This window comes from Ctenopharyngodon idella, chromosome 7 (assembly GCF_019924925.1).
Source record: "Ctenopharyngodon idella isolate HZGC_01 chromosome 7, HZGC01, whole genome shotgun sequence".
Classification (NCBI taxonomy): domain Eukaryota; kingdom Metazoa; phylum Chordata; class Actinopteri; order Cypriniformes; family Xenocyprididae; genus Ctenopharyngodon; species Ctenopharyngodon idella.
The window spans coordinates 24,919,353-24,943,267 of NC_067226.1; the positions used below are offsets into that span (position 1 = coordinate 24,919,353).

At 38.4% G+C, this 23,915-nt stretch overlaps 1 protein-coding gene across 3 annotated transcripts in view; it reads right to left on the minus strand.

Moving 5' to 3' along the window:
- si:ch73-335l21.1 (insulin receptor substrate 1-B) overlaps positions 1 to 23,915 on the minus strand; it is a 49,556-nt gene that overhangs the window by 11,543 nt on the left and 14,098 nt on the right. Inside the window, exons 2-3 of one of the 3 annotated variants that reach the window (XM_051900571.1) lie at positions 16,729 to 20,106; positions 11,169 to 11,198 (exon numbers count right to left, since the gene is read on the minus strand). In XM_051900571.1, the coding sequence (XP_051756531.1) occupies positions 11,176 to 11,198; positions 16,729 to 20,106 (3,401 nt within the window). In that variant the 3' untranslated portion in view covers positions 11,169 to 11,175. Of the gene's footprint in view, positions 1 to 11,168; positions 11,202 to 16,728; positions 20,107 to 23,915 lie in introns of all 3 variants that reach the window. The other 2 variants (XM_051900570.1, XM_051900572.1) reach the window with 2 other exon arrangements.

A 23,915-nucleotide genomic window follows, 5' to 3' on the forward strand; every position in this document is an offset into this window, starting at 1 on the left:
GAGTGTTTGTTTTCTCACACACACACACACACACACACACACACACACACACACACACACACACACACACACACACACACAGAGCGAGCGCTGCCTCCTGGGTCACTGGGTTTAATCCACTTTTTCTCATCTCGCAAGCGATGATGAGATGCTGCAAGGCCATTTATTCCCTCTCACAGGTTAAAAACCTGCGTGTGCTTCAGTGCGTGCGTGTCTGTATGTTTATTTGTGTGTCTGAGAAAATATAGCCTTTCTGTTCCTTTTTAAATAAAAAACAAAATATGCACACAAAAACACAAACAACACATGGAGAGTGATTATAGAGGGACTTATAAAGATGGAGAGCACACACAAAGGAATAAGGGATGAGCGACGCTGACGCAGATGTTGAGGTAAGCAGCTAGCTGATGTTTTTGAACATCTGTACGTCACTCCTCAAGCCTTTCGGTCACTGCATATTCAAACCAGAGAGAGGAAGAGAACAAAGTGAGAAAAAGAGGGAGAGGAACAGACAGAAATAGAGATAAAATGCTGAACAAAGGAGAACGAAGACAGCTGAAACACTAAAAGAGCTGCAAAGAAGGAAGGGTTGAAAGAGAATGTAGAACACATGAAAAAAGATGTTAAGAACCAATTGTTCATTCTCAGAATGAAAATTCTGTTATTTGCTAACTCATTCTAAACCAGTACTGTTTGCTGTTATTGTTCTTTATATATAAAAGAGAAATACGGAGATACGAGGTTTCTGCACAACAGCGACAATGTATTTAAATGTAGCCTACTTTATACCTGTGTCAATGTAATTTGCCAATGTGAATATAAAAATACTAAATTTCAGTCTGTTCCTCGCACAAAGTTGTCATATTATTTCTGAATCATTTCATAAATCACTAATACGTCTATGGTGTTTTTTCCTTATTGTAGCATGAAAGCCCCAGGTCACTATAAACTGTCACTATATGGCAAGAGCTGCGTAAATATTCTTAAAAAATGTCTAAGTTTGTACACCACAGAAAAAACAACAGCTGATCTGGCATGAGGGTGAGTAAATGATGACAGAATTCATTTTTGGGTGAACTATCCCTTTAAGTCTTTGACAGGTTGACACTCTAAACAGTTACACACTGTGCAAACAGCCAGAGCTCTGAGAAAGAAACAGCAGCTTCTGTGTGTGAGACTGCCACATTCTGACTGGAGTGCTGGGGAGAGACAGGTTGATTTAGTTAATTGAATGTATGAGAGTGTTACATAATTCAGCCTGAGGCCCAGTCTGTTCTTTTATCAGCTCCCAACAAGCATAAACCAGTCTTAGAGCACTGCACTCACAGAACATAGACTGTCTCTCAAATTCACAATGTACCATTGTGCATATTGATCCATGAATGAGCATATACACGTTAGATTATTGTGGCTTTGACTGATATAATGCAAAGGTGTAATAACATTTAACAATACATTAAATTTCTAAAATGTAATCTAATTTACAATATGAAATATTTTATAGAAAAAAAATTATTCTATTTATATCTATTATTCATCTATTTATAAAATAAATATTTTTTACACATAAGATAACAACAAATAAATAAAATTTGTATTATTGTTGTTGTTGATAAAACTATTTAATTTTATTGCTTATCATCATCATTATTGTTATAAAAATAGTAAAAATTATCAGTTTGGATCATCTGCTATAATACTAATAGGGCTGGGTTGAAAATATTGATTTCTCTATTTTAATCGATTCTCATGTAGGCTACATGAACCAAAAATCGATCTTTTACTCTGTGCTGTTTTTAGTTGATGAATGAAGAAAACATTGTAACGCGCCTTCCATCCAATAAATCGCAATAAGCTTTGTTCTTTGTTATTTTGGATATTAAACAATTTCTCAGCTTTCAAATTCTATCAATTTTATTACAAAATTCAAACAATAAATACCGTTTTGGTAGTTAAAGCAAAGCGGCATCACGAAGCGCACGCAAAATGATCATCTCTTCTGCTTTACTACGAGTTCAGCACAAAATAATGAATAAACATAAGAAGGTGTGTTGAAAGATACAGGACACCTTACTGAAATCCGTATCATGCCTCATGTAATCAGTCAGTGTATTTTTACTTAACCTGTTATGTTTGAATAAATCCATTATGTTTTTATGACAACCACCATTTAAATGTTTATATTTCAAGAAACAAGTAGAAATAATTATATCATTAAAAAAAGTTATTATTACCGGTTATAATGTTATTATTATAAAACTTAATTATGTGTAATTTAAATGCAAGTAGCCTAAACAAATCAATTTAAACTTAATTTATAATGTACCAACTGGGGTTTCCTGTATAGTTTACAGCATTAGTAAAGAGACCTTTTTTTCCTTGAGAAAATTTGCCATGTACTGTCACTGTACGTGATTTACCCCAATTAATCAACATCGAATCGAACTGAAACAAAATCGAATCGTGAATTTTGTGTCAATATCCAGCCCTAGATACTACAATACAATATTACTTTAGTACCTTTTGCATTTCTCTCTCTCTCTCTCTCTCTCTCTCTCACACACACGCGCAAACACACACACTAAACTCCAAGCTGTGAGAAAAATAATTAATTAGCAGACTTTAATCAGACTCTAATCAATTTGTTTCCCATAGACCCAGTAACTATAAGCTCTTTACACACAAGCCTAGTTAGCAGTGGAATCAGACGCCAAGAAAAAGTATATAGTGTGTGTGTTTTAGTATGTGTGCTCATGTGTTTGGTGTTTACAGTTGTGTGTTTGTGCAGAGAAGGCCAGTTCCCATCTCTAGAGGGTAAGCACACGTTTGAGGAGGGTAGTCATGGACAAAGACAGAATTGAGCAACTGAACTGAATTAGAAACATTAAGCAATATCAAGCATTGCAAAAGAACAGAAAAACTGCTAAAGCAGAAAATAGCTGCTTATGAGTCATGATATACTGCACATGGGATACTAATGTTCATAACAAAAACTTCAAACACAAAACCTGCCTCGGATGGTTTGCTGGTTTTAGTTGGTTTATGCTGGTCTCCCAGCTAGACCAGTTAAAAGGTGCTCAAAACCCCAGTTAGAACAGACCAGCCTGGCTGGGTTGGAAGACTAGCTAAGCATCTTAGGCTTGTGTATGCTGTTTTTTTGCTTGTTTGTTTCATAAGTACGGAGCCCCGCACATGACATGCAAGAAAAAAAATTAAATCGTGCGCACGATTTACTAATTCGTTCCCTCGATTTACTAAATCATGCGCACGACTTACTAATTCGTTCCTTCGATCTACTAAATCGTGTGCAAGATTTACTAAAACGTGTGCACGATTTACTATTTCGTTCCCATGATTTACTAAAACGTGCGCACAATTTACTATTTCGTTCCCTCGATTTATTATTCATGCGCATGATTTATAAATCGAGGGAACGAAATAGTAAATCGTGCGCACGATTTAGCCTACTATTTTTTTCTTGCATGTCATGTCCAGGGCTCCGTACATAAGGGCAAATGCTTTGACTGAAAGTTTTGGATCGAGTCAACCTTCTCACAGTGAGGTCAGACAGGGACTGGCTTGTAGTTCTTTGTATTTATATTACAAGCTCACTTATTAATTTCTTATTGTCAGTCAAATCATGACTGGTGTTACTCTTTGAAGACCATCTAAAAATCATAGAATCTTGTAAGCACTAATTTTATGCATCAGATGGCAACTTATATATATGTTAAGAGTGGTTTGTCTGATACCCACCAATATTTGCATCTCCAGCAAGAATTAAGGTGTCAAAAGCCTTTCAAATATTCAGTGTCAATTTATATACTTGTTATTCTGTATATATAAAACTTCCCAGTATTCCCAGTATACATTTTATACAAAAGGGGATGGAAAACTGGGTTTAAAGACATATACAATAGTTTCTAAATTAACCTATTTAAATAGGTGTGAATCAATGCTCTTTTACAGACCTTTAAACCCACACCAAGACACACAAGCACAAAATCCGAAAGTCTAAACAATGGTTTAAGCCATTTAACAAGATTAAGAAAATACACAGAAAAGAGACAGACAGCACAAGTCAGAGAGGGTATGTGAGCTGATTTTCCAGATCGCTGTTGAAATCCCATTGACTGCTGAATCAGTTTGTTGCTGCGAAGACAATTTCAACTGAAGAACATAATCTCTGAAGCAAAAAAGGCCCACTACCATCCAAAAGTTCGAGGTCAACAAGATTTGATTTCTTAAAGAAATGACTACTTTCATTCAGCAATTATGCATTAAAATGATCAAAAGTGACAGCAAAGAGATTTATGTTACCAAAATCCATTCACTTCTTTCCATTAATTAAAGAATCCTGAATAAAGTATCACGGTTTCCACAAAAATTTTAAGCAGCACAACTGTTTTCAACATAATAATCAAAAATGTTTCTTGAGCAGCAAATCAACATATCAGAATGATTTCTGAAGGATCATGTGACACTGAAGTTTGGAGTAATGATGCTGAAATTTCAGCTTTGCATCACAGGAATAAATTACATTTTAAAATAAATTAAAATAGAAAACTGATATTTTAAATTGTAAAAATATTTCACAATATTACTGTTTTTACCGTATTTTTGATATTAAAAATGCACACTTGGTGAGCATAAACTTACTAAACAATCTTACCAATGCCAAACTTTTGAACAGCAGAGTGCATACAAACTAGGAATAGGTCACAATGGTCAACTACTTTTAGTTACAGTGCAGATTTTTTTTTTTATTCAATTATCATTCGTGTTGCATTGCTGCAAAAGCATTCATAAATGCAATATGCTTTTTCAATATGCTTTTAAATTATTTTTTATTTCTATTGCGCTCGGTTTCTGAAAGCAACAAAGAGTCTTATGTAAAGAAACACGTCTTAGTCTTAGTCTTGTGAACCCGAAAACAGCCTGATTATACAGGATGCAATGCAAGATTAGTCAACTTCACTTGTTGTCCTTCATGCACACACCCAACTAGTCAATTTAGAAAATATGTGTCCCTAATGCAAACACACTTATGTCTACAAATGCAGCAAGAGATCTAATCTGCTGTATTTTCTTCACTCAGAGTGTGTGAAACTCGGCAAAAGTGCTTACTGAACAATGACATGACCTAAAGAGAGACGCAACTAAAATAGAAGATCAGCACTGATCACAAAATCTAACATGCCCTTGAATGGGTCTTTCCATTACCTTTAAGCTGTGAAACTAGATCTGAAGAAGACTTACTCCAGTTTCAGCAGAAACAAGCACACATATGCTTGCTTTTTCTACACACCCATAAGTTTTATTGAGAAACAAAGTCATTGACCCTCCAACGAACTTCTGTACCCATAACACCAAACCAAAATAGAAATAGAGAAAAATTATGCCCTGATAGAGCCATGTGCCCTTATTCCTGCTTTCCTTTTCTTATCTGACCATCGTTCTGTCTTCGCTGTCTCAGCTGACACCCTCACTCTCAACGGAATGAGCCCTGTCAGGTCTGAGATAAAGAGATTATTCACACACACACACGCAACACACACGCTCACACATGTACTTAATGGAAATGTTCCGTAGATCTCTGAGATTATGATGATCGGTCATCGGCACTAGAACATCTAGAACACAGGAACAGTTTCTTCCCACAGGCTATTTCTCTCTTGAACAGTTAAATGCCTTCCATGTGCAATACACCACTTTTTTGTGCAATATCCTTTTTATATCCTATTTAATTTATATTTTTATTCACATTACTGTGTTCGTTATCTGTAAATGTCTTTTTTAAATTTGTTATTCTCCTATGGTGAAAATCAAGATGGGGCTAATTAGCATATTTATAGATCCCCGTATACTAAATGAGGAAAGGGTGTAGAGTTACATTCAAGGTATTTTAAGGCATGAAGAATTTTTTTTCACATTAAAAAAATGCTTAAATATGTCATTTTAGTGATCAAAGATGAGTCTTAAGGGATAAAATTATTGACTACAGGGGGACTTTAAATGTTATTATGTGTCTTGTTATATTTATATGTGTGTACTGGAAGCTTCAATACTAAGGTAAATTGCGATTTTTAGGTAATACATGTGATTTTATGTCTTAAACATTTGGTCTTCTGTTCAAACATTTGTTATTCATTGTGAACAGTTGAAAATTCTGCTAAATTTCAAGATGTCACCACCAAGGAAAATTTATCGGCAGAAATGGACTGAAATCTCTAAAAATCACTGTATGCCATTGTTTTAATTTGTAGCTGTCATGAATGAACACACAAGTTATAATTCCATCTCTGATTTAAATATCAGTTCCTTGGAGTAAAACGATCAAAGTTAAATTTAATTCAATCAGTGTTGAATTTACACTGTTGAAGTTTGCTGTAGAATTTATAGCTTTTATTTGAAATTAGTCTTTAAAAAGCTTAAAGTTAAATGTCTAATGAAAAATATAAATGTATTTCATTCTGTCCTAAATACAATGTATAATTTTTTTTTTTTGGTGGTGAGGCCAGTGAAAATACTGGCAAAAAGAAATCTGAACTATGACCTGATGAGGTCAGCAAAAACATTCCTTATTGTTAAGCCCTGAAATTAATAAAATAAAAAGAGCTTGTATGGATGGATGACAAAAAAAGAGGAAAATAGGAGAGACGAGGTGAAGAAAAGTGCCAGTGAAAAAAGTTGGACAGAAATAGACATGATGCTCAAAAACAAGCAATAAAACGGCAATGAAAACTTGAGGAAGAACTATCTGTGAGGTCACAGAGGAAGAAAAACCGAGGCATGGTCATATGCATCACTATGGCAACCATGCACATCTCTGTTTCTTTGACGCAATAAGACAGAAGATCAAACTCGATAACACTCTCATTCTTGTTCTTTCTCTCGGGCTTCTTTCTCCTTACTGCCTGTGTCGTGAGTCATTGTTTGGCCTTGGTCTACGCCGTGCAATAGAACTATTGAAATAAACCTGAAAAAAGCATCACATGGGTAAATAATGTAGATAAAGGACTTGTTCAGATCCAGAACTAACACATGGAATGGTGAATATATGATAAGATTCATCCAGGTATGCACAGGGTAGTTTGTAAATTCTCATTTACTTTAATGTGAACACTTTGTCGACGCAAGCAAGAACATGGGCCTCTTGCACAAAATTAATGTGCGTTCTTGCATTACTGTGGTAGCAAACCTCAGAGCTCGAGGGGGTTATATTGTTACCTGTGCTATTAAATCGGATGTGCTATTGACAGTTTAACTACCGTTAACCAATTTGCTCAGCAAGATTCTATTCATTATTTTCAGTCATGTGACTGGCACGGAGACCTGGAGGGCAAAACATCCAGCACAGAAGTTTTGTGATCCATATACAGCACCTGCTTCAGTATTTCAAACACTTAAAACAGTGGGACTTTTTAAAACGCTTAACGTGAAAAAATGGTATTAAAAGACCAAATTCAGTATACATCTTATTGATGATGTATACTTTAAAACAGATGAGTTGATGAGCACAGAATGTGAAAGCAACATGTTAAATGGCAAGTGGTTTTTATATAAGGGTTTTCTATGGTAAAACGCTTAATGAGAAACTGCATGTACATAGTATGCTTCATCAATTAGGTGTATATTGAAATTGGTCTTTTAATATCACTAGCTGGGTTTCCATTACAGATTTGCACAAAACTGTTGCAAAATTTTCTAAATGTCGATACAAAACTATTGCGAAATGACGGCCTTTACATTAACTGATGTTATGCGACTAAAATGTAATTTTTCGCGATAAGTCATTTAAAAAAAATCAAGGCGACGGATGTTAGTATGTTTAAGTATATGCAGCCACCGCACTAGCCATTATTTTTAATTGAAGGAGACGTAGGCGTGTTATACAAGCATTAATGGCAAGGAAAGCCCCTTAAACTTGGGAGCGGCCACATATGAGGTGTTTCTGGTTGTTTTTCCCTCCTATCTGCTTTGAGGTCTTGATAAATTGTGGCATTTCTTTGTTGTTTAGAATCCAGTAATCTCGTAATGCTTTGTCTTTTATGAGTTTAATAAAGAACTATGTCTCATCTTCTGTCCAAACATACCGCGCCACCTTGAATGATCGACTTTTATGTATGTCAGGTGACCTGCAAATGCGAAAAAAAAAATTCCATTGCAGTTTTACAAAATATTCCTTTTTCGAATTGCCTGAAAAACACCTTATGCGAGCGTAAAAACTTTCTTGTGATATATGGGAGTTTTTGCGAAATTGACTTGTTTCCATTGGGCGTATTTTCAATTCGCAATTTCATTTTGTGCAATCTGAAGGGTAATGGTAATGCAGCTTGGTACAAACCTGGTAAAATCGTCCAGGTGGATGTTACTATAAGGGTGTGACATCACATGACATCACATTGCTGTGTCCGAAATCGCATACTCTCTTGAGTAGGTACTTATTCTGAGTAAGTACTTACTTTGTGACCGCTAAAAAGGTACGTTCTATATAGTATGAATTTGTGTAGTATAAATGTAATCCATGTTGTCATAACCATGTGACCTACCAGTGTCAGTTTCACTGCTATTCACAAATCCTCTCCTGTGGCCTCATGGGATGGTAAAGTGTCCATTGTATGCACACTTCACCAGAAATCCTCATTCAGGAACTTTTTGCCTACTCTTTTATGAGTACTGTGAATTTGGACATGGCATATTATTTTTCTGCTGTATATAGCAGGGAAGTATGCGATTTCAGATGCAGCCTATGAATTCAAACTGTTGCCACAACAGTACATAGCCTGAACGAGAGAACAGACCATAGAAGAAGACCACAGCGTCCCTTGTGAAAAAAGCAGATATACCATGCAACATATTTTGCAACTATGCATGAAATAAAGCTTGCATAGCTAGAAGCGTTTGCAATCACATACTTGCATACATATATTTTGGGCCAGAGTCTAGCTCTCTCTTTTCTGTTCCTTCTCCCTTGCTCTGTCTATAATATGGATTAAGTTGTCTATTCATCCTTTACGCTCTGAAATCCTTCCATTTCCTCTCTCTCCGTGCAGTCAATGGGAGATTAAGTGTCAAAAAACAGTAGCCCTGGGCTCTAAACTGATGCCACTCTCACACACACTCACCATGCAATAAACTCACAGCTGGGCACTTGTATAATACATTTACAGCTGGGCATGCACCCAGAAACACACTCTGCACAATCTGTGTGTGCGGGTCTAAATTCTACCCTGTTCGTTTTATTCTGTTGCACACCCTGATTCTATAAAGGTGCAACTCTACAATCACTTCTGCTGAGTTAAGCAGGCCCACTGAATAGACGAGTGGAGGCACAAAGCAGTAGTGCGGGTGGGGGAGGGGCAATAGCACCTAGCCTCTAAGGATTGTGGGTATAGCTGCAGGTGGAGTGGGGTCGGTATTAGCAGAGATGGTCTGTGGCTCTACCATTGGAGAAAGTGTAACGGCTAACTTGGATCACGTGTGCTTTGATAACCAATCACATTACAGCCTTGATGTCACTGAATTTCATTCAGAGTTGTGCAACTGTCAATCACTGTTTGCGGATAACACAGAACTGAATGAGAAGTGCCGTAAACTAAATCATACCCGTCGTGCAATTGTCCGTGACTTCTTATAAAAGAGCAATTTTTTGGGGGTGTAAACTTTAAAAATAGATCAATCCAAAATGAATGTTTAAGAGCAAACGTTAGCCAAGAGGCTGTCGATTCATTAAATGATAAGCTTTCCTCACAAAAGCGTTTTATTAAGTGTAGTGAAGCTTCTCCTCTATTGATATCCATTCAAAGAAACAGCCTCTGGTCTCTTTCCCTGTGTACCACAGCGTCAGCAGGCGTTACTCTTTTTCTTTTTTTTTTGCTAACCTTGCAGGCTTGCCTTCAAGTGGCTTTGGTATTACTGACAGATGTAGCGACTTTGACGTAATCACTGCCCACAAACGTAATACTACATAGACAAACATTACATAACCACATCACTGGAATTAATACATACAAATAAATAAATATTAGAATATTTTTTATTTATTAAAAATTTATATAATAACAACAATATACAATAACTATATATATATATATATATAATTAAGATTTTACACATATGGGTGCAAAAGTGGGTTAAAGTTAAAATGTTACTTGCAGTAAATGATCCAGGATATTATACACACACCTGTGTGATGGTCTATAGACTGATGAAGGATAATGTTGTAGGTTTTATATGGCTTGTCAACAGATCTTAAATCTAAAACCTTTGTTAGAGCGTTCGGTCTCTAATCACTAAAACCAAACATAACAGCTCCATTCATAGAGCTGGACCAGCAGCCACCAGATACACAGAAACACACACTTGCACACGCACGCACGCACACACACACACACACACACACACACACACACACACACACACACACACACAGTTACTACCTGGACTGTAAGGAGATTTGAAGCTTTAGTCTTTTGAATTAGGATCGCTGAGCCCTTTCACTTCACGGACATGCACAAACATCTAAATCAGTATTTGAATCTTAAAGGTGAAGTGTGTAATTTCTGCACCACCAGCAGCAACAAACAAATTTGGAAACACACTACCATTCAAAAGTTTATGGTCAGTAAAATTTTTTAAATATTTTTGAAAGCAGTCTCTTATATTTACCAAGTTTGCAATTATTTAATCAAAAAAAAAAAAAAACACAACAAAAATACAATAGTATTGTGAAATATTAAAATTTTAAATAACCATTTTTTTATTTTAATATACTTTAAAATGTAACGTAAAGAATGTGTTGGCAAAACTAGATATTCAGCATTCATTGCTTCATTCTTCAGTGTCACATGATTCCTCAGAAATCGTTTTAATATTGATACTGATTTGGTGCTAAAGAAACATTTCATAGAATTATCAATTATCAATGATTATATGATAAATAGGAAGTTAAAAAGAACAGCATTGATTTCAAATAGAAAATTAACATTATAATTGTCTTATCTGTCCACTTTTGATCAATTTACTGCATCCTTGCTAACTAAAAGTAATAATTTCTTAAAAAAAAAAAATCTTACTGACTCCAAACTTTTGAATGTTAGTGTATAATCAAAAAGGATTTGAAAACATAAGGATAAAAAAGCAGAATTCTGTCACCATTTACTTACCCCCATGTTACTCCACACCTGGATGACTTTCTTCTGAGGAACACAAAAAAGATGTTATGCAGAATGACAGCATCAGTCATCATTTGGTTCATATGGAAAAAAGATGCAACAAGAGTGAATGGTGACTGAGACTGGCAGTCCGTAACATTATGTCTACTGTCTTCTTTAGGTGTTGCACAGAAGAAAAGTCATACAGATTTGGAACAACATGAGGGTGAGTAAATTATGTCAGAATTTTCATTTTTTGGGTGAAAGCAATCTTTTAAGACTTTTTCCCCCACAAAATAAAATTAACCACATTTATTTCCGAGATGATAACTGGATTCCACTTGTTGAAACAATGAAAACAATGTATTTAGTATTTAGAATTTTTTTTTGTATAAAGTGTTGCTTAACATACTATTTTTCAAAATAGTATGCTATACAGTGTATACTGTATGCAGTATGTTAGTGTTCCATTGCAAATATAGCCAATGTTTAGATAGTGCCACAGAGCAACAATGTTTACACTCTTTAGGGAAGTCTACCAACATGTGACTTATTTATGGTCATCTCTGCATATAAAACTGGGAGAGGAGAAAATATTTTAACACTGAAAAAAAATAATTACTCACCGCACCTTTAAAAAAATGCTAGTTCTATAAGCTGTTACCCGAGTAATTCTATAGCCCACATCAACACTCAAATTCCCATTCACCTTGCTTTTCAAAGCATTCAAATGTACAACTAACCCATATTTTCTCAGGATACCGATGCCGATATCAGAACCGCCCTAATGAAAAGAGCAGCTATAGAGCCCAGGTGTGGGCTTCTCTACAGAAACAGACACCTTTGTTCGTCTCTCTCAGCTACATCTGTTCTACAAGGACATCCAATATTACCTTACCAAGCCCGTCCTACTTTCTGCCCTCCTGGACCAGTGCTACTTAACAACTATAGCTACAAAATTTAGTGCGCTTTAGCTAAAATTAATCAGACTAAAAATCATATATAAAATTCCTCTTTCCACAGCTTTTACGTCAAAGCAGTACAGACACATTTACAGCTGCCTGAATAGCATATAATCCTATTCGGATTATTCAGTAGGAACGTTGTGTTCCAGAAGATTTGCGCATTCGCTTGTCTTCTCTCCAGCTCCGCAGGGTTTGCAAGGACATGGAATCCTATGGGAACATACGTTACTCCGCCCCGTGGACTTGCATAAATAACCACAGATTACCTACTGTCAACTTTAATCCCTCTCAGTCTCTCGCTATATCTTTCTTTCCATCTCCCTTTCTAATCTATACTCACACTTTCCATTTCTCGCTTTCCCTTTCTGGCTGTCCACGATCAAACCAGCTACAACCAGATTTGGGTCCTTCAGGACTACTGGGCTACTGGAGGATGACTCAATTTTATGACAACTATCCGTAATAATAAAAAATTATTACAGAAGAGATTATCAGTTATATGTAGGTACACAGTTCATGTACAAGGAATGCTATAAATAAATGAGGAAAATATTGACATTGATAAACATACTGATAAGAACTGAGTGAGTCAGCTGTGAATTTTTAAGATTCAAAGGAAAACATAGCTGTGTTTTCTTAGAAGTATAAGGGTTTGCCCATTCCATGGATTTATACATTTAGCTGGACTATCATCGACAGGTTTTCAATGCAGAGATGAGAGGAAAAAAATAGATAGATTACTAGATCAGTGTCTGGTGTGTATTATTAAAATGTTAGTTCACTCAAAAATGAAAATAATATCATTTATTACTCACCCTCATGTCGTTCCACACTCGTAAGACCTTCGTTCATTTTCGGAACACAAATTAAGATATTTTTGATAAAATCCGATGGCTCAGTGAGGCCTACATTGCCAGCAAGATAACTGAAACTGCCAGCAAGACTGAAATCACATGACTTTAGCAGTTTGATACACGCTCCGAACCACTGATTCAAAACAAAAGATTTGTAAAGCTTCGAAGCTTTATGAAGCAGTGTTTTGAAAGTCGTAATGTTTTTTGGTACACAAAAAGTATTCTTGATCTTAAGATTGAACCACTGTAGTCACATGAACCATTTTAAATATGTCTTTAGTGCCTTTCTGGGCATCTGAAAGTGTTAATTATCTTGCTGGCAATGGAGGCCTCAATGAGCCGTCGGATTTTATCAAAAATATCTTAATTTGTGTTCCAAAGATGAACGAAGGTCTTACGGGTGTGGAACGACATGAGGGTGAGTAATTAATGACAGAATTTGCACTTTTGGGTGAACTAACCCTTTAAGAGTCAGTGTTTGTGAAAGTGGGATCACAGATTATTTAAAGCAATATTCCAGGTTCAAAAGAAAGTTAAGATCAATACAACAGCATTAATGGAATTATGCTGAAAACAAACAACAACAACAACAAAAATCTACTAAACCCAGAATATCCCTTTAAATATTTTGGCATCTCAGCCAGATGTGGTTGGGTGTGCATTGCAAAGCATAAATTAAGTCCCAGAGTAGCATTTATAAGTATACAGTACATAGGTTTAAAGGATGAGGAATGACATTCTCTGAATAAATGGTGTCCTAAAGTGTGCATGTGTGTGCGAAAATCTAAACTATGATCCAGTTAAGCAAAAACCCCATGTGTAGTAAAAAAAAACAACAACAAAAAAGCCATTATTACCCATTTAAGCAAATATATCAGTGTAGAGGACCGTTACAAAACTGCTGAAGTGTCTGTGTGTGTACTAGGTGGTTATAGGTTTTTGTGTGTGGGATTTGGAGATTTGAAAACTACCTTAGCTTCACTTTACCCATAACTCTCCATTTAGGTAAATGTTATCTTGTGGTTATGATTTGGATGAATGATTTCTCTTACTCTCTCTTGTTAACACACTGGCACAGTAGAGGAATTCACCTCCTACGGTGCCAGTAGCTGCGCTTGTCTAAATCCACTGCTCTTTACAGCAAACTCAGATACACGTGGCACTACCACACAGCAAGAACTAAGTCCTGCCAGTGCTTCAAACAGTCTCAGCATGTGTATGGGTATGAAGGTGTGTGTCTGAGAGACACTGAGAAGCATATATTAAGAGGCTGCCATACCGACAGTCGGATATTTTCTCTCTCATGCACATACAAGAAAAAAGCCTCTTTATATACCATTCTAAGTAAGAGACATTTTATTTCTCAGGCATTCTGGTGCCATTCCGTTCACCCTCAACTTTGTCTCCCACCACTTTCCTTCCATTTTCTTCCAGTATCACGACCTCTAATTCTTCCCATTCTCTATTTTCTTTCCCTCGACTGCTAGTGGGAGTTTGGATGTGGCCAGTGAGACCCAGTCTGGAGTTCAGCCAAGGAAACTGCTTTCATTGTTGTTCTCTCAAAAAAAAACCCAAACAAATGAACCCTAAAATGTTCATACGATTTCCTCAACTCCCACAACTTGAAAACCCATCTGACTCTTTGTTTCTCTCGTCTGTCTCTCACTTTCTTTCCCCTCTTCCCATCTTTTCTCCATCTGCTATTAGCACACTGTCTGTCTGTCTCACGCTTTCTCTCTTTCACTCCCCTTGTGCCATCTCTTTCTCACCCTTGTACCATCTCTCCCTCCTCCTTTCATTTGCTTTAATCCTTACTCAAATTGAGGTAGGGGGTGGGGGGGGGGTATTTCCCATTGCACATTCTCTCCCAAAAATCTATTTTTGTCTGTGCTCTCTTACTCTACTCGGACAGAAACGTTTTATTTTAAAAAAAAAAAAGGAGAAAAAAAAAAAATGAAGCAAGGGAGCGATGAGTTCAAGCCTACTGGAGCTGAAACACACACGCAAGGGCACAGACACACACACACACATAAAGAGCAGCCAGGGAGAAAAGCCACAAACAAAAGGATCATTTATTACATGCAGAAAAGGGGGGCTTGCGGTTGTGACCACGTTGGACCAGCACAACGCTGGCCCCTTCTCAACATTCACAGCCAGCACGCCGCATTCCCCCCAGCGCCGATGCCATGCTGTCCACTAACTGCAAAAATCTCACTTACCAACTCGCTGCTGCAAAAAAGAGCCAGTATCATTCTCTCTTTCTCTAGTTTTCAAATCCAACTCTACACTCCGTGGTAATCTTGTCATTTGATTTAAGATCAGGCTGCAAACCTGGGCCATCAACAATTTCACAAAAAAACTACGAAAGCGATACTCAGATCAGAGATTTCTATAAAGAACCACTGCAAGCTTTCTGTTATTCCACAAGAGTCACTGTTTTCTTGCATAACATAAACTGAACAGGAGATTCAGACATATGTGGTTTTCTTTCTCTGTCGATATTTGTACAAAAAGACAATTTATGCAAACATCCCATCGGTGAATGGCAACCCGAATCTAGCCACAAACCCATACGTGCATTTAAAAACACGCAGAGAGAACTCAAAGAGACGGTAACTCAAACAGAATGAAAAGACTGTATTTAGCCATTTACCCTGTCATTGTAACCCTTCTATAAACATAACTATCTAGGACACTTTAATGTTTTAGCTCAAAGATAAACACTGGAAATTTCTAAAATACATTTAAAATGGTAAATCAAATTTAGGATCCCAGGGAATGACAGAGGCGGCAGACAAAACCAATGATTATGAGATTTGCGAAAGGGAACTTTCCATTGCTCTCTGATCAGTATTGTTAGCATTGTAATGCCTGGCAGACAGGTGGCTCCTGTATATAGAGGCACCAGGTGGACATGAATAAAGAACAAAAGTGAACCATGGCCTCATAAAGTTTTGTTATGGAACAGGCTGTACTATTTTTCCAGTGTATCATCACAACCTGTTATTGACTAAAGTGGAACTAAAGATGAAATAAATACAACCACATATTGTAAAGAAATCAGATATGATTCGGTCATCAGGTGTGTTAATTGGGTGCTAATATAATGCTATTACACTGAGTGCGCAAGTTTGCATACCCCATGCAGAATATGCAAGAATTTTTTCATTCATTAAAGAGAGAATGTAAAAATAGCATTTTATTTATTACTGCCCTCAGTGCATTCTCATTTCACATAATTGATATTTATATTCCACAAGACAAAATAACTACATTTTCACAATTTATCCTTTTAAATGGTACGCTTTATGCATTTGGAAGATGCTTTTATCCACAGCAATTTACAATGCATCTAAGGTATACATCATATAAGTTCAGCTTTTGCAATGATCAATGACTGTTTGTACTGCATGTTTTGTGAAAAGACCACATTTTATTAAAAACCAAGTAGAGTGTAAACTTTTGAACAGGAGTAAAATGTTATTTTGTCTTGTGAAAAATATCCTATAAAATATCTAACTTCTGAAGAGCAGTACTAAATAAAAAATAAGATCTGTTATCTCTTATATTTGTATAAATTATGCAAGAGATTTATAAACTGAGCAGACAAAGGAGTATGCAAACCTATGCACTCAAATGTATAATGAATCTGTTGAGTTTGGTGAAGATATGAATTAACCTTATACTGTATGTGAGATTTAGGATTTAATACTTTTCAGACTAAACTCATTTTGAGATTAGAGCTGATCTTACCTGTACCATCTTTGCTGCTGCTGCTACCTTGGTGAGTCCGTAGCTCCTCTGACTTGTAAAAGTCAATGCTAGCGTACATGTTGAGGTTTGAAGCACTTCCGCCTGAACCTCCAGCTCCTACGGAGCTCCCTGCTGCTCCTCCACCCAGCACAGAGGAAAAGATACGGGCAGCAGGTGTGTGAACAGCTGCTTGCCCATCTGTGGCAGCATGGGTACCTTCCTTGTTAGCCAGGTCCAAGTCTATGTAATTGAGTCCCTGTTCCATGGATGATGTCTGTGAAACAGATAGACTGGGTAGTCCAGGGTTGAGATATTGAGACGAGATGTCTGCTGAGCCACTGTTCCCCCAAAGCATACCCTCAAAACCAAGCCGACGGCCCATAACTTGAGCATGATCAGGGAATGTAGAGGAAGAGGATGTTGCAGAGCAAGGTAGAAGTGAGGAAGGAGCTTGAAACGTTTCAGAGCAATGGCGTCGACGACCCTGTGGATCTGCTCGGATTACTTTAGCCCCGTGATCTGGGTTTGGGACTTTGGCAAGTGGAAAGTCTAGTCCCAGTCCCAAACCCAGGGCTGGAACTGCTGACTCAGGCTGGTCTGGCAAAGAGGCTTTTGGTGATGTTGAACTTAACGTGCTGCCCGAGTTCATGCTAAAGGCCATCTTTGTGTAGTCACCGCAGGCTGTGGGCGGGTCTCCTGGCTGTGGTACTGAAACCTGCCTGCTTTTTCTTTGTTCCATCTCACTCTCTGCATCATCCTCATTTAGAACTGATGATCTTTGCTCATCGTGAGCTTTAGGGGCTGCTGCAGGCGTGACAGGAGGGGTAGGGAATGGGGGAAACCCAAGTGGTGTGAGGGAGATAGGTGAGGGGGATGGTGAGACACCTAGCACCATATTGACATACTCAGAAGCAGTTGATGGAGAGATGGGGTTGGAGGAGCTATGTGAGAAGGGCATAAACCCAGCAACACAAGAGATAGGCCTGGGTAAGTGGTGGTGGGCACTGGGTGGAAGAGAAGCATCTTGCCGAAATCCTCTGGTTCCATCACCTCCTGCCTTTTGGTTCCTCTCACCCTTAAACTCAATGCTGACATACTCCCCAGGGCTCTTAGGCTCAGGAGGAAGGGGTGTCTCACGGACTCTGGGTAAAGTGTTGGCTTTAGAGACATCCACAAACAGGCTAAGAGGTCGGCCCCTCTGACCAGGATGCCCTTGTTTTACCCTTCCAGACCCTTGTCTTTGCTGCAAGGATTTGGGCTCAATGTCCTTTGCAGTAGCACCTGCTGCTCCTCCTGTCACTTTGATGGCCTTTTCTTCACCTTCACCTAGGCTCTCACTGCTTGCAGAACTGGAGGAGTATGAGGACGATGAAAGGGACAGATGTCGGCCAACAAGGGGATCCTGATGCTTGGACTTGCTATTACTAAGCCCCCTACCTCCACCCAGACCTCTACCACCATTAACCAAATGCTTCCCTCTTCCTGGTTCTTCCTCAAAGTGTGTTGAAGTATTATGTTTATATGAGCGGGGTAGAGAATAATAAGAATATACCATCTTGGGTGGAGGCTGCTGAGGATGCTGGTCAGATGGAGTGTGTGGCTCTGGTGGTGGTGGGGTACTATTGGCAGAGCGGGCACTTATAGGTGACATATTCATGTAGTCACTGCCAGTTCGGCTGTCAGCACTGCTACTGCCAACCCAGGCAGTAGGGACCCCTCTTTGGTCTGGTGAACAGCTACTATTGGGAGACATCATCATGTAGCCATCTGTACCAGAAGGTGGTGGACGGATCTGCCGCGGGGGTGAAATGCTGTTATTGGGGGTCATGGCCATGTAGTCATCTGCAGATTTTGAGTCTTGATCTGAAACTGTTACTGAGAGGGAATGAGAAAGAGATACTGGGGGAGCTGTAACTCCTGGTAACATGGACATGTAGCCATTATCTACTGCTCCATTAGCTCTTCCAATGACAGCAGGGACACTCGTTTCACTGCTACCAGCATCACCTTTAACCTCTGCAGCTACCTCCAAGTATCCTGTTTCACTTGCTGTTGCTCCAGAATCCTGCCTTGATTCAAAGGATTCTCGGCTGCTGGTGTGAGTCATAATTGCATAGTCATCCTCTTCAGCTGCTTCTTCCCCATTTCGACGGAGTGGTGCAAGTCTCTCTAAGGCCATGGGTGGGAGGGAGGCCCGCTTGCTCATTAGTCTTCGCTCCGCTTCACATTCTCTGCTAGAAGAGCGCCTCAGAACCCTCCTGGTCTGTGGCAATGCATTTTGGCTTGACTGAGTTTTGGAAGCTCCTCTCTGATTCATAAGGATGTAGTTGGATGCTTCATCCCCAAGAGAATGCCCACCTGAGCTACCTGCAGACCCTGCCTGCATTGTTGGGGTTAGCAGAGAGTGCTCACCAGGGCTGGAGCCGTATTCATCCGAGGAGCCATAGTCGCTAAGAGAACCAGAAACAGAGGGCTGTCGGAGAGGTATTCGACTGTACACGCTACCATTACCACTCCCAACACTGCTGTTCGTCCCGGTTCCAATTGCACAAAATTCAGATCCATGTCCTGACCCGGAAGGCAGGCTTGGTGCAGCTGAAGGAGCTGGGGTTGAGGTGGATCTCATTAGTGCATGCTGTGCCTTGACTGGGGTTGGAGCACGAACAGATGTTGATCTCAATATAGGGGTATTGGAACATGACCCATTGGTCGTGGGACTTGCGCATGATGCAATCCCTCCAGTTGTTGCACCACCTCCATCATCAACTTTTCCACCATCACTGGATGTTCGAGTTCGGGGGAAGCTGTGGCGAGAAGTTGGAGAAGTATTATTACATCCTCCAGTTGTCCCTGGTGGTTCGGTCCGTGGACGTCTTGTGAATCCAACCTGGCTGGGTGGAGGATTGGGGTGATGTCGTCTAGATGGAACACTAATGGGATTTGATGCAGTGGTGCCACCTCCCACTCCTGCAGCAGCTGACTGTGACTTGCTACGTTGGCGAAACTCCTCACTCAAGGCCTTCATGGCTTCCAGCAGAGTCTCATGCATATTCTGTGCTACCACAGAATCTTCCACTTGCATCCAAAACTCTCCAGGGCCAGTTACTGCAGAGCGGCCCACCTCCACGAAGAAGAAGTTTTCAGAATGACCACAACGCCTCACATTCATCAGCTGCAGCACGATAGCAGCTGCATCAGAGTTCAGCTTGACAAAGTTGACTGTCTTTTCAGTCAGACAGAGCCGGTAGATGCCAACCAGGTTCTTGGCTTGGCCAAGACCTTTAGGCCAAACCTTTACTTGCCAGACCTCCTTGAAGGCAGGACCAGGGGATGGTACTCCATAGTCTCCCCCATTAGCACTGTCACAGAGTGCTTTACCTGCAGAGAGAGAGAAAACAAACATGTCAGTATAACTAGACACAATCAGGTAAATTTAGCAATCCACCATATAAACTGAAAGTAAGCACATCTTAATATATAGTTTAAATAAAACAAGTAATGTATCACTCAAACATATATATACTCAATTCTAGAATGTCTGAGTAAGCAGAAAGCTTCATTTTTTAAAACTAGAAGTGGTTAGACAAAGTGCAAACAAGGAGGACAAAGGTCAGTGATAAAGACTAAAGTCAATAGGCCATTACTAATACAACTGCAAATGAACACTTGATGCTCATATGAGATGCACTGTGAGTCAACAGCCAACAGTCAATATTGCAGTGTATGCAATGTGTCCCAAGGAGTAAAAAGATTGACAATTTGTGGCCAACAAAATCATAAAAAAAGAATTATGCAATTAAAAGAATTATGCTGCGAAAGAAGTCTTTTAAAATAACTAGCAGAGAAAACCAAACGCGACTGTCACACTACACTTGCGAAAAGTGCCAGCATTAGTCAATGTAAATGAACATATTGTAGTCTATATCAACAGTGTCAGAGCAGTGGCATAGCAGTTAGCATCAAGTCCACCTTGAGACATTTCCTGATCCACTTCTAGGCAAGTCATAGACAGGGCCTATCTATTGTGATGTACAGTCATAAAGATATAAGATAAGGAATCATTCTATCAAATATCATATAAGACTTTGATGGTTTTCAACAGAGATACAGATTCACAGTCACTGGTTAAAACTTTATGAGAACAATGTGGTAGGCAGTGCCAAACTTTTTCAAGTCCCATTTATTTTCTTTAGAAAAACCTTGACATTGAGGCCATTAGCTTGGTTACCTCTCGATTTTCCCTACTGAAAAAGCATGCCATCTTCAATTTATCAACTCTCAATTTATCAACTGCAGGCTATGTTCATATTCAGTTTCCAACAAGTCCTTTGTTTTTCTCAGTACGGTAAGGCCTGAAGCATCTGGTTAATAACATAAAGTTACAGAGTGCAAATCAGTTTGAGGAGGTGTTCACTGATAGTAAATGTTCTCTTTCTCTCACTCTCTATTAGAACAAGTGCTGGCAAAGTCCTACAACCAACAGCTCTGAGAAAACACACAAGATGTTCATAAATCCTGTAGGAACTTGCTCTTTAAGTCTGTTTCAAATGTGAAGACTTTTCTTAATCTGCTGCAGCTTGCCCCCCAAAACCTGCTTGTCAAAATCATTACTGTCAAATTTGCTTGTCACAAGTTTGAATAATTTTACTAATTGTATCAACACCCCACTATGATCTGGAAATAGTGGATCTCTCATTACTATACAATGCAAAATACTCTATTTTGCATATAGTTTGAGACAGTAAATCAGTGTCAGAGTCAGTATGTTAGTGTCCCTGCAAAGAAGAGCATGTTAGAAAATGATTTAGTGTATTCAAACGCTACTTAACTGCTTGTACATATTATTTGTATACACAGCTCTAGTACACACACAAGAACACGCCATTGTACCCAGTCTCTTGCTGTGAATCTGAGAATCACAATACTTCCAACACAAATAAGACAATTACAACCATATGCACAAAAAGCACACAGAGCAGGCATTAACAAGAATCACCCTCCTCTTCAGTCTGACCAACTTATCCGTTACCGTTTCCAGAAAATTTCTGTTGTGGTCACAAATTGCGTGTATTCTTTTTTCCGTTCTTTCACTTAAACGGAAGAATAAGCAGCTTCATTCAGAGGTCGTTTGCCCCACTCTATGTGTGTGATTTTATGTGATCTGGGCCCCCCTGAATGCTTGTGTGAGGTTGGTAGCCTGCATTAGATGAGTCATAGACAAAGCCACACATGACTTTTTAATGACTATTCATACGAAGGATCTCTCTCGCTGCCTGTCCTACTCTCCTGAACACTGCTTTTAAACATACACATCCAGTCTACATTTTAAAACGCAAGAAAATAAGAGAAATTAAGAGGCTTAAATCGATAAATAACCAGATGTTTTGAGAGATTGCTAAACCATTGCTACATTGTTCTGGGTGATTATCACCCACAAGTCTTTATGATATTTACTAGTTATTTAGTCAGTGCACTTTTTTCTTGACATGAGACTAAACAATAAAACAAGGTCTCAGAAAGCCACCCCTAATACTTTCAAAGACTCTTTTAACAACATGCTCGGTATTCATAATCAGCACTTGCTTCAAAGTTTGCATAAGCACACACCACTTGAGGCTGGCTGTAGTCCCTGTAACTTTGATCTTTAGAACATAATGTGCTCTCCTGATCGAATCCCTCCATTTGATATTGTGATAAATAAATTACATCTGAGTACGATCAACATTTTAACAGCAACTTTGAGCAACTGTGCATCCTGTGCCAGAATAGGTGGGAATGCACGCATCATTGTAGGCAGCAACTGGCTGCTGATCTCATGAGAACAGAATTTCACAGTACATCTACAATTACGAGGGCCTTGCTAAACACTAGCGTGACGTCTCCAAAAAACATGGCAGCAGGGTCATACATAAATCAGCACTTTACTAAAGCTTTCATGAAACTGTGAAAGACCTTTCTGTGAAGAAAAGCACGGTTGGGTCAAGATGTGCTTATGAGGAGACCGAAAATAGCTAATACTTTCAGTGAATTTATATATCAGTTAAAGCTGATCCTAAACGTTAAAATGGTTCCTCCTAACTCAGCTTAATATGCAGAGACAACTATAAGTCATTTGTAGGTTAAGCGTATGAGGACTGTAAACACTAAGTCACTGTGGTGCTTTCAAAACATTGCTCTGTCTATTCAAAATTTATCTCAACTAATGGTGTGAAAATTGTGAAATATTATTACAATTTAAACTTATCTGCTTTCAATTTTATTTTAAAATGTAATTTATTCTTGTGATGGCAAAGATGAATTTTCAGCATTATTTCTCCAGTCTTCAGTGTCACATGATCCTTCAGAAATCATTATAATATGCTGATTTTGTGCAGGATTCTTTGATGGACAGAAAGAAGTATAAGCATTTATTTGATCAAATTAAAAATTTAATTCATCCTTGCTTTAAATAAACACTCAGTGTTGGGGGTAACGCACTACATGCAATTTAATTGCATTTAATGCAAGTTATCAGATTACTTTTAAGTAACTAATAAAGTAACGCATTACTTTTAAATTTACAACAATATATCTAAATTACTTTTTCAAATAAGTAACACAAGTTCCTTTGTTTTCCCATGTATTGACTGCATGGCGCCTCTCCTGTCCCCATGTTCAGAGAAATCAAGAGTAAGTGCAGAGGCGATGTGTGTGCTGTCTAAACATGATGGTTATTGTAGTTCTAGACTAAATGTGTACATGCATTTACTCATCTCACTTGCATAAAAACAGATTCAGTATTCATCAAAATGAATACAAACAGTAAAATGCAAACTCAGAATATTACGCAAAAACCTGCAATAATTAAATGTTAAATAACACAAATATACTTTATGTATTTAATCTCACTTTATTAACCAATGTCTTTGCTGCTGACCTTCGATGATCCAATTCAACCATACGAATAAGCAAAAATGACTTTAGATTAACATCACATTTGTGTTTCTTTTTTGTTTTAATTGCTAAAGTAAGAGTGTTTTGTTTTATTCTCCCGCGTCCAGAGTTGTCAAGTCAGCAGGTTTCCTGCGGAATTGGGCTACTTTTACACTGTTGCCGCGCATTGTTTTTCATGCCGCAGGTTGAAGCAACCCCAAATAACATGATATTTAGCCCCTGAAATGCGAATTTTACCAGGTGAACCTCACTGA